Raw genomic sequence first — 12,450 nt, forward strand, 5'->3', positions numbered from 1 at the left:
TTACCAGTAAATGAAATTATGAGCCTTATATTTATGCGTGTGTTTAGAATATGCAACGTTTCTATCATATTACATTTAATTAATTGTACAGTATGTTGGATGAACATGTAAGATAGACCGAATAAATGGGCAGGTAACCCATATGCACCATTTCTTTCATATTCGCTTTTTAAAGGGGCAGTGTTATGTATTTTCCAGGCACTTAGTGTCATTTTGTAGCACTTTCAAAATGCTGCAGATGTCAAATGACTTGAAAGAAATTTGACTTCATAACTAACCGCCTTGAAATCGTGCCTCTGTCTCTTTAAGACGTTCCTGCTCTTTCTGAGACTCCGCCTTCAGGAAGTCATCACAACATGGCTCCTTTATTAACCCTTTAGCAACGTTTTCACAGGAGTTTCACTGAAAAGTAGCTCCTACAGTGAGCTCAGCTGATGCTCAGTTCCACCAGGTGTTCGTTAATTGCTGCTGGCTAGTCTGCAGGTCCACCCAGGACACTTTTGTTCATCTGAATGGTTGCCGTGGGAGAATAAAGGATTTCTCAAACATGCATGATCGTGTCAAAGCAACACTGTATGTTTTTGATGAGGGAGTAACATCATAACTTGAAATAAAGCAAAGAAAAAGTAAATTTGACACAACACTGCCCTTTTAACTGTTGGCTTTACGCTGAAGATTCAAAGACAGCAACATGACTACCAAGCACCTCTCCACTGAACAGTCCTTAAACACAACAAGAACTGTTACTGCAGCATCCGGCTCTCCTTCCCCGCCCCCGAACGCGTCGTCCTTATATCACCAGCCTGTAAGCGATGACGACGATAATGAAGATGATTCATCCGCAGCAGAAGATCCAGCATTAACCTCCGACCCGCAAACAGAGCGCGCCCAGGAAGAAGGGAGGCTTTAAACCCGCTTGTCTGTTCGCAGCCGCCGTGCAACATTAACGGTTTAATCTGCTTCCCTTTAAGGAATAAGAGAAATGCAAGCCTAAGCCCCCGAACATATTAGCCGCTCGTCACAAAGCTGGCAGGGACCGCGCGCGCGCAGCTCTTCGACAATTTTTGGGAAACGCACAAAAAAAAAGAAAAAATGGTGAAATCTAAAGGCAACACGAAACGAGGGGAAACAAACGTAGCGAACGCCTTCCTGTATCCCGCTTTCACAGGCGAGATTTACCAGAACCGCCGTTTATGTTCCCATAATGCACCGAGAGGACGTCGCGTGTAAATACGCGGAATCCGGTGTCTCCTCCGTTTAGCCCTTGTTTGTTTTCTTGTTGTTTTTTTGCTTTCCACAGATTTGAGTTCTCCTAAGTGGTTTAATTCGAACCCAGGGGAGCAGAAGACCATGAAGGAAATAAAAAAAACAACTTATTTTTCCGTCCACATTTCTTTACTTTAGCTCTCACATCACCAACGCAATTATTTAATGTACTGTACACCCACTCACAGCCTGCGTGTGAGATATGAATATAATTGTACGTTGCTTTTTAATTACAGGGAGAAAAAAAAATCTAACTTGTAAGATGATGGGGCTGGAAGGTACCACTGCATTGTTTTTGGTTTTTTTGTGTTTTTTTTCTCCAGTTTTCGCTCTTTTTTTTCATCCTCGTTTTTCTGATTATGTGAGCTGGGCTCCTTTGCGAAGCGATGATAAGCAGAATTTCCATGTTCTCTGCATAATTAATCCATCTTTGCCTCTCTTCATGCCAACTCTGCCGTTATCGCGGGCACATGCCTGAATTGCAAAAGAATCCTCTCTTCAATTGGAACTTATTGATATTCCCGAAGAGAAAAAAAAAAAAGAGAGAGAGAAGGAGGAAAAAAAAAAACTGGAAATCCTCAAATTTAAGCCACAGATTGTTAAATGGATTAATTTCGCGGCAATCGCAGGCATCTAACGCGGGGAGACAGGCAAAGCAAATTGAAAGTGTCTCCTGTTTGTGGAGTTTTAGTCCCCAAATGATAGGGGCTTATTGGCATGTTTTTTTTTTCTCCTTTCCCCCCCGCCCCTCTCTTCATAGTGAGAAATTACCATTTATTTGCATGCCATAAAATACTTTTATATGGTTGAAAATTCAGAGGAATTTTCTTTCAATGCCTGTCGTCGGCTTCGTGATAACAACTTCGGCTCCCCACATCTGGACGCTTTTGATACTGCCTGAAAGGAATGTCTGAATATTTAATATTTTTATCTGCTCTCATCGATGGTTTCACCATTAAGGGTGGCTCTGCTGTTTGCATGGAGCCTGGCAGATGTAGATTTATTTATTTTATTTTTTTCCTGAGCTGTCCACGGCCTGCCTTTCTGTGAATATATTAAAGCGTTTTTTCCATTTTGCTGTGCACTGATGCCTCTGCATATGTAATAAACCAGCAGACACACTTATAAAATACATCAACAGACTGTATTATAACACTGCATTCAGATGTGGCTCCTCAGTCACTCGTGCTCATACAGGGAAATGGGTTAAGGGGGAGAGAGGGGGAGGGAATCCACTACATGCATCAAAAATAATTTACTTGACCTCATAAAATCACAAGATGTCAAAACACTGAGAGTGTTTGTGTGAAGAGCAGTTTAAATGTTATTTGGACACTTTGCTCCGCGACGCATCGAATCGAGGACATGATCGGAACTGGGTTGAAAGTCGAATCGTATTCTATATGGTTATTCTGTTGTTGATTTTTAGTTGCACAGAAAACACCGAACACTTTAATTGTTCGATCTGGGAGATGAAGAAGAAGAAGACTTAGTAGTAGAACTTAGGTCTAGTAAAAAGGAATGAGCTATGACTATAACCTTCAAATTGTTTTTCAAATTAGAAGAACCAAACATATGTTGGTATTTACATCAAGGATTTGGGGACAGTTCTGACTGCACTTTACTAGTTATCGATATAGGAAACAATAAGACTGTTAAAACCAAGCTAATTGGATGAAGGTACAGATGTAAGAGGGATGGGCTTAAAAATAAGTTTGTATTTCGACCCACTCCTTTGACTGTTTAAATATATCTTACTACTCTTCTCCATTTGTTTGCTTTGCTTTTAAATTTATTTTGTTTGTATTTAACTTTGTTTATTCTTTTATTGCACTTCATTCAATGAAGTCAAACAAAACCATTCATTCATTCATTCATTCATTCAGTCATTCGTTAGTTTATTCCACACCCTTCGTTTCTTCAGCCTCGTTTCAAGGAGGTTCATTCCTCAAAAATGAACCTCCTTGAAATTCCGAGGCACATTGGTGATTTTAATCCGCAGAAAGCTCGCCGGTTTATCCTCTGGAGGTGTCACAATCTTCTCTTTTGACCACATAGAGGAAAAAAAGAAGAAGAAGCTGAGATTAGCTGTAAGAATGATCTGCCCCTATACTTCTTCCTTCCTCTTCCTCCTCCTCCCAAAAAAAAAGAAGAGCTTTTATTTACAGATTTGCTCACTCCCATTGGGAGGGGCGTAGTTTGTTCATCCCGCCCCTCGTTTTAGCGTCTTTATCACCTCCCCTTGGACTTCGTTGTTTTTTGGGCTTTTTGGTTTTGGTTGGTTTTTTTTGGTGGAATCTTAAGATGCTTGTGGGGTTGTGTGGCTTTTATTGATAGCCATGTTTTTATATATATAGTTGTTTTGTTTAGCTCCCTGGTAAATGGAAGGGACGGGAAGAAGATGGGAAGTGGCACACACACACACACACACACACACACACACACACACACACACACCACGAGAGAGAGAGTGAGAGCGAGAGCGGAGCGTCCCTGGAAAGAGCTGGCGCCGAGGCCTCCGGGGCTGCGGGTGGTGCTGGCAGCTTGGCCAGCGGAGTGGGCACTTTCTCAGACATCTGTTTGCTCACTGCTGCTGGAGACGATGCCTGGTTGGCTGGAGGTTTAGGGTGGGGGGTGAGGAGAGTTGCCGAAGAGGTAGCAACTTTCTTCAGTTGCATACTGGAAACTCTTTTTTTTGTTGTTGTTGTTGTTGTTAGAGGTCAGCAGTTAAAGAAAACATAACGCTTTGTTACAGCTTTCAAATAATTCTCCTTTTAAAAGAACAATGGTGGGAATTTCCTCAATCAACCATTCATGAGACACATGTGTAAACACAAAACATGTGCATATGAAGATAATAAAGAAAGAAGGTTATCTGTGTAATGATACACCACTCTACTGAATCAATACACTTGATAGAATAGTATAGTTTACAAAGGGTGTACTAGAAAATTTCCCTGGTTTTCCTTAGTTTTGAGAGATCGGTGTTCAGCCGATACGTACATGTGAAGCTGATCTTATCTAAGGTCAAAAAATCGTTCACTGCCATCTTTTGCTCTGCCAGATGAGAGGTTAGTAGTCACCCCAATGTCGCCAACTCAGCGACTTTCTTGCTACGTTTCAGACAAAAAAATAAAATGTATCCAAAACGGCCAAAATACAGTCGGCATGCCAGGTTCTCTAAAGATCGGCGATCGGCCAAAGAACTGCAATCGGTGCACTCCTGATATTTTATCGTTTCCTTCAAAGTAAAAATTGGCCGTACTGTCTTTTGTTTCTTTAGACAGACGTGTTCCATAAGCAGAAATACAGCGCTCCATTTGTTTAGTTCTACTTTTTTTTTTTTTTTTTTTTTTTTTTTTTTAGCAAATCTGATCTCCTCAAATTATAAATGTTATCTCTTACATTTTTTTCCCCTCATACAGCACCGCTATTATAGATGCAGGAAAAAAATAGTTATGTAGGCTGGGTGCCACCCCGAGCCGTTCTCCCTCCTCCCACCTCCCATGTGCACTCCCACCCTCTTAAACTACACACACACACACCCACGCACACACACTCCCACTTTACTTCCTCACTAGACAAACCAATCCCCAACAGCCAGAGGGTGACACGGCAGCAGGCGGACTTCCACCGCTGCTGTCCCAGCCGGGCTGCTGCTGCTGAGGCGGCTCTTTAAGGAGGCAGCCGCTGTCCGCGCCGTGGCTGTGTCACTTCCAAGAGCCACCGGACATGTTGTGGTCCCGTAAAAGAAATCAACCTTGTAATTTGTCACGGCAGAAGCCCACTCCTGTGATATTACTCAGTCAGCGCAGCAGCTCAACCCAAACGTAATAAAGAGGAAGGCTGCAGCTGCTGCTACAAGAGAAACATACAGGCTGAATGTAGCCCAGTGCAGGGAATGTGTGTGTGTGTGTGTGTGCGGGCGCGTGCGTTTTTTTGTTTTTTTTGTTTTTTGGCGTAGGTCCTTTTAGGTGGAACCGATGCCCTGCTGTGATCACGTGTTGTAAGGGGATGCTGTTTAGGGAAGTGGGTGGAAATTTATTTGGATAGAAAGAATCCACTGGGTGTAGTTTTATTTTTCTAAATTTACATTCAAACATATTAAAAAAAAAAACCTTTAAATTTTGTGCTTTATTTAACTTCATTTGCATAATATCATATTATTATTTGTGTCCTAATCTCTGCGCACTCCAGGAAACAGGAATCTGAAAATATCTACATCTAAAAAAATAAGAGAAGAGCAATCCAGATCATATATTTATATATATATATATATATATATATATATATATATATATATATATATATATATATATATATATACACACAAACAAATATGTTAGCGTTTTTAGCTTTATAAAAACCTAATATATAGATTTTATTATATAGCAAGGAACTATATATTAGTTTTTGGTACTATGTTATTTTGTTTTTTAGTTCAATTGATTCTGCATTGCTGGCTGTTTTTATATTATGCATATTAATTATATGTATTGTATATTATTATAGTATTATTAACATTAACTCACCTTTCTGCTGCTGTTTTGTGCGACAAAAAAACAATCCCTAACACACTGTACGATAATTTAATAAGTATGTCAATTATTAGTGTGTGCACAGCATTTCTCTACAGTTTTTTAGTTTTTTTTCTGCATTGAAAAGCAGAACTGTTTGCATCTGTAACACTTTTTTATTTTTTTTGAATGAAGTCATAACAGCTCCTGTCTCTGTGCTCCCTCTAAAAAAACAAAAACTGGATGCATCCATGAAACTTTTTTTTTTTTTTTTTTCCTGAGTGTTGTTACATTTTTAATGATCAGTCATTAAGCTCCAGTCAGACTGAGACAGATGCAAGCAGGAGACAGGATGACATTCAACATTGACGGGGAGCATCAAGCAGCCAAAAACATTGTTTTTTTAAGAATGAACACAACTAAACGCCCCGACACTGAATGCCGCCGCTCCAAATGTGACTTGGCACTTCTAATCAAATGATTTAGCACATTAAATCAACCTTTAACCCCCTCGGCTCCCCGGTAATCAGATTATATGAGCGCGCTGCGCCGCATCTCGCAGCATACACTATACCTTAACCTATTAATGTGACCAACCTTGTGTCAGTGATTTCCCCTGCGATGGAATCAGTATCATGTTAATTATCACAACCATCTGGTCTGAGCAGTGAAGAAAAAAAAAGAAAAGAAAAAAAAAAGAGAGCGAGAGAGAGAGAGAGATCTCTGTTCCTCTTGCAGATTTGTAGCTGCCAATCAAAAGTCGGCTTCAAACGAGCCACTGGGGCTCAGGAACAGCACAGGAGAAGCACGCTCCGGTCTCAGAGGATTTAGGAGTGGCGTTAAATTAATCTGGAGCTGGCAATTTGACTCCACTCCCTCACTGTGTTGTCGCTCTCGCCACAAATCATTATTGATTTTGGCGCAGGGTGCCTTAATATACCCCGAGATAGGCTATTTATGGGTGGTTAACATGGCCGTTCTTACTGAGGCCGTTCCTACTTGAGTTTGTTCTCGTGTGTGTGTGTTTGGGGGGCGGGGGGTTGTTTAAAGTAGAAATATGTGTATCAAAGTATCACAACATTTCCACCAGTCTGACTTTGAATTGCTTCTGCCAAGATTGGCAACTGCAACAATTCTTTGTTTTTGACTCCGTGCCATGACATCAGCGTGACTGGAGCAGGACCAAAAGCTGCAGACGAGGGAGGAGAAAGGGGGACAAAAAAAAAAGAAAAGAAAAAAAAGAGTTGAGCAAAAAAGAAATGTATATGTTTCAAACTTCAACGGGGAACAGCAGGAAAAGCCAGCCCGCCCTACATGTCAAGGTGAACCGCCGCTGACCCCTTGTGCCACATAAATTATTCCGCGGTTTCAGACTCCATCCCAAAGTTGTGGAATTGGGTTACGAGATAATTTCACAGGCCACTTGCTTGTCTTCCTTGGCAGTCCAACTGGCTAATTGAAGAGAGTGATTTCCAGTTTGGGCAGCTATTCAGAACATGGCAGTCAAAATCTGAACCATTCAAAGACTCTTCTTTTCTCAGGATCTTTTTTTTCTCCTTTTCTTTTTCATTTAACCAAATATTTCAAATGTTTTCATCTCGCACAGAAGAGACTAATTAAAAACACTCAGATTTGGACGGATGGTTTATCAAATAAAACCAAATGCAGGAAAGTAATCCATTCCTCCAGCTGAAAATCGCCATTTAGTTAACAAGCAAAACGCACCGATAAACAGAGTTTAACTAATCAAATTGGTGTAGTTGTTTTAATCATAAATTTAAATAAATTTTTGACACTTTCTTACTGAAGAAATTGAGTACGATTCTAACTCTATTTTTTTTTTTTAGATCAAATAAATTCTAATACATTAGATTTGATATATTTTGACTTCAGCACTAAACATAACAGGAAACATCTGGAAACGTGCATGTTAGTCATTTAGAAGAACAAAACTAATACTTTCTAAACGCTATCACAGGATACAGCAAATATCCAGAGTCATCTTTTTAAATATGCATTTATAACCCACAGGCTCACATCGATCGATGGCGAATAAACCTAATTACTATGGAGTCGGTCTCATTAGTGTTAAAGTAAATTGATGGATTCAGAAGATCCATCAAAATAATTTGCTGAGTTCTCCTTGGCAACAGAACCCTGGCAGTTTCTTTCATGAGGTCTTCTGTCGCTTTTGTAAAAGGCTGTTCTGTTCTGGACCCTTTCTCCAAAATAGAAAACTTTCTCAATCATAAGTCATAAGGAATTCTGAACTGTGTGTATTACTTCATAAAACAACCCATGTAAGGATGTCAGCCTTATAGCTCTGCTGGATTCTTCACAAGATGAATGATGAGTCAACACCTTCACTTGAATTCCAGTCTCCATGTTTGCATAAAATTTAAAACCAAAAGCTAAAAGTTCATGTTCTTAAAATGAGTCTTTTAGTCAACATTACTCATTTCATTTTGAAAAATCTTAATGACTAATATGCATTACACTGCAAAATTCTTTTTAAAAATTTTTTTGTTTGTTTTACAGTGTAATAGTCATAATCTCTCTTTGTACTCTCATTTCTCTTCTGAATATCCTAAATATTTTTCTTTTACACTCCAACTATAATAAAAACATGTGAATGTTTTCATTGTTTATCATATAAGGTTAGAATAGGAAACAAACTCCCACTTTTGCAAAAAAAAAAAAAAAAGAAATAAAATGTCCTGCAGACATTTTAATATTTTTGCAGCCAAAGTGAACCCAAACTGTAAACACAGTTTGTTGTCTTTGCAACAGTTCAGTGTGAAAAGTGTACAGTGTGTTACTTTGGATTTCACTGCGCTTACTGTATTCTCGGTTCTGTACAGTATCGTCTGTTTTCATCGTGTTGCAGACACTGCTTTCTGCATCCTACTCCTTAAATGGATCTGAATGAATTACAGCAGATATGTACTTTCAGTTATACTGTATTTTTAGTTTATATATATATATATATATATATATATATATATATATATATAACTTTTTTGGCTGTTATGTTTACAGTACTGATTCCTTTCTATATGTTTAACATTGATTTTTACAGTACAGCTAAATACAGAAGCTACTGGAATCTGAAAATGTTGTCAACAATTTACAATGCATCTTCGGGGTGGTATGGGGTCAAAGTTCAGAGAAATAGTCAAAGCACTTGTTTGACTGTCGGCAGCAGCAATTGCCTTTATAAAGTCTTCCTGTGTGTTCGTGGGTGGGCGTGTGTGTCTGTGTGTGTGTGTGTGCAGGGGTGAACTGGTCAGCGATATAAACGGAGCCCTGTATTAACTACAAAGCTCCAGTAAAAAGGGTCGACCTAAAATAAACTGCCTGCTTTGTTCAGCATTATAATAAAGTAAAAAGATATATATATATATATTAACTCGGCATCAAAGTTATGAAAAAATAAAAGTATTTCCACCAAAAAAAAGAAAGAAAAAACAAATAAACAAAAGGGACTAATTAGCGGAGGCGCCCCTAATTAATAAGAGGGGAGCGAAAGTGATTGCGGATCACAAGAAGTTCACGACGCCGCGCGGCTACGGTGCCCGGGGAGGAACAAACCTTATCTTCAAACAAAAGCGCGAAACGTTTTCACCTCCCCAGTCAGTCCGTGCGGATCGCGGCGAAGCGCAGGAGAGGAGAGGAGGGGGGGAGAAAGAGGAAGAGTACGGGAGAGAGCGACAGGGAGAGGGAGGGAGGGTGTGTGTGTGTGTGTGTGTACGCGCATTTGTGTGTTAGAGCGAGCGAGAGAGGGAGAGAGAGAACGCGCGTGCGTGTGTGTGTTACTGTGTGTGCGCGAGGGAGAGAAAGTCAGAGCCGGAGCCAGAGAGACGAGAAAGATAAAGGAAAAGACAGACGGAACGATAGACTTGTGCGTTTTAAAAAAAAAAAGTGCCGGTTCCCCCTTCTTCTTCTTCTTCTTCTTCTGCCTTTATAGTTTCCAGCAGACAACAACAACAACAACAACAACCCCCCCCTAAAAAACAAAAACACCCCTCACTACCACCAACCCCTCCAAAGAATCGACTGCTTGGATGAAGCAAAACCTATCGATCTGTCAGTAGCTACTACACCTGGATTCACTGAGCAGCCGCACAGCAGGCATGTCCCGAAGGAAGCAGAGCAACCCGCGGCAGATCAAACGTAAGTTTCCTCCTTTTTTTTTTTTTTTGCTTCTTATTAAATGGGATGTTTCAGCCGAACAGTGAGAATGATTCTGGAGCTGATTCCAGGAGCGCTCCACTGTACCGCCGCCGTGTTCCGCTCGCCTGTCACGGCGCTTCCTTCGCTCGACCTCCGCGCTACGTTTGTGTCTTTTTTTTATTTTTTTAAATATATATTATTATTAATAATTCAGAAAAAAAAACCCGACCACAGCTGAATCTGATTGTTCGACTGAGAACTTCCTGCAAAGTTGCAGAGGGGAGGGAAAAAAAACGGACTTATTTACTTCATTTATAGTTGCGTTAAACCTGAAGTGCGGGGAAAGTGCACCACTTTGAGTCCTATAATAAAGCGATTGAAATTGTAGGCCTAAAATAACGAGACTAAGTTGAAAAAGTCATTGTTTTCCCACATCGATATGAAGTGAGTATGTTTGCAACACACACTCTTTACACAGAAGCTGCACACTGTCGCGTTTTTCCACCTTCTTTTTACAGTTTTCAGCTGTTTTTCTCCCCCCTCTCATGCACACACACACCGTCTGTCAGGTGTGTGTGTGCGTGAAGCATGCGGTGGAAAGGCGTGCTCAAGTAAATGTGGCACTTGTAGTTTATCTTAAATATATGTAAAATACACTGTATAGAATTGTTGCACCCAGTTATAGATTACACACTGTCTTGAAATTGTTTTAAAAATGGATGCGTCTTCCTTTTACACTGTTCCCTTTCATAATTTTTCATGCAGTTTAAAGAAGGAATTAGAGCATAGGATTATGACCTGCAAGGTCATTTTCAAGTTAGTTATTTTTTTAAAAATTACAGCTTTGAAACAACTTAAGAGAAACAGAATGATTTTCTGTTGCCTGCAGATGAGGCAGAAATACATGGTGTTGTAAACACGCTGTTTTAGCTGTCATCTTAAGTGTGTGTGTGTGGGGGTGTGCGTGTGCTGTGTGTGTGTTCGGTGTGACAGCTGTATGTCGGCTCTGAAAGGAGGTTAGAAAGGGCAGATTGTTGTGTTTGTAGTGTGGAAAAGCGGTTCGATGATCTGTTAAAAAGCTTAAAACGTTTTATTGAACGAAATGTTTCGTTATACTTATTGGGGTGTCTTTGCGTGTGTGTGAGTGTGTTTGCATAAATGAAGTAATGTGCCTGTTGATGCACAAGAGTGACTTTCTTTACTTATTTTGGTGACCAATGACAATTTTGTGCAGCTTGGTTTTATTTCATTTGCGAAGCTAATATTTGAATTTTTACAGATTCTAGAAAATTAAAGACGGTTTGTTTTAAATTTTCTTTCTTTTAGTTCAATTTATTGTTGTAATTGTTTGACATATATATATTTACATATAAAATAAATTAAGCTTTTTTCTTTTTTTTAAAAAAAAACTTTTCCTCTTAAAGCCTTTTAAATGGCTTTTTACACAGTACACTTGAAAAACTAACTAGAGAGAAAAAAAAGGACTTGATTCAGTTTTTCTGCTTAGTGTTCATGTTTCCATCAGCATTCACCTTAAAGCCAAAACAATGTGTGACGTGACAGCAGGCCCTCTGGTGTTTAGACCAATCCCGTCGGTGCCTCCAGATGTGTTGTGGTCACGAAAGCCAGCCTAACTCTTGTGTTCTGCTTTCATCACTTTGACCTGGCCTCCCCCCCCCCTCCCCCTGCTGCATTAGCATGTCGTGTGTAAGATCTTGTTTTATATGTCGCTGGTGGTGTGTGGTTGGATAACCAAGCAGCACTTGGAAGAAGAAAGGTCACCAGGAGCCTAGATCCTCGTTCCCGCGCCGGGAACTCCGGAGGAAAAAAAGAAAATAAAGGCAGAGGAGGCAATGCACAGAAAGTCAGGCACAGACAGTCATTCTAAAGGACAAAAAGGTTGTTGGGCGCAGTCCCCCCCCCACATCACCTCCACCCTTCTCTTTTTCCTCCCACCATCCTGCATACATTGGACCGTTATCTAAAATTGTGATTTATGCAGTATTTTAATATTTTGCTTATTCTTTCCCCTTGGGTGCTCTCTGAGCGGTGATAAAAAGGCGATGCTGAAAGAGCGCCATTAATTTGCTCCGATGACTGAGGAGATAAGGCCAGATAATGGGAAAGATAAGCAGAGGAGATATACCATCAGAAACCCGATTATTACCATTAAAATTCCAGCCCAGCAATCTGCAGCTGGCTGATAATTCCTTCTCCGTTTCCACCACTTTGGATGATAAGGCAAAAAATAGTCACTCAGTGCTCCTTGATTAGGCTGCCTGGATATCCTGATAATACAGTGATAAATTATGTATTTTCCTCCTTGTTTTTTTTTTTTCTTTTCTTTTTTTCCCCTTTCTGAAATGCTTCTTCTGATTTTTATATATATTTATTTATAAATATATATCCCCGTCGCCCCCCCTTTCTGGGTGCCCTCCTTGTTGTTGTTGTTGGGGTTTTTTTTCTCGCAGAAAGAAAGAACCCATTCACTTTT

The 12,450-nt window shown here is 40.0% G+C and overlaps 1 protein-coding gene across 3 annotated transcripts in view; it reads left to right on the forward strand.

The window, feature by feature from the left end:
* The first annotated feature begins 9,518 nt into the window (after nucleotides 1–9,518).
* Nucleotides 9,519–12,450, forward strand: part of zfpm2 (zinc finger protein, FOG family member 2) — a 169,040-nt gene continuing 166,108 nt past the window's right edge. For 2 of the 3 annotated variants that reach the window (XM_023330746.1, XM_023330747.1), the window contains exon 1: nucleotides 9,519–9,956. In XM_023330746.1, coding sequence (XP_023186514.1) covers nucleotides 9,917–9,956 — 40 coding nt within the window. In that variant the 5' untranslated portion in view covers nucleotides 9,519–9,916. Of the gene's footprint in view, nucleotides 9,957–10,177; nucleotides 10,401–12,450 lie in introns of those variants that run through there. The other variant, XM_023330748.1, reaches the window with a different exon arrangement.

Source organism: Xiphophorus maculatus, chromosome 3, assembly GCF_002775205.1.
Source record: "Xiphophorus maculatus strain JP 163 A chromosome 3, X_maculatus-5.0-male, whole genome shotgun sequence".
Taxonomy (NCBI): domain Eukaryota; kingdom Metazoa; phylum Chordata; class Actinopteri; order Cyprinodontiformes; family Poeciliidae; genus Xiphophorus; species Xiphophorus maculatus.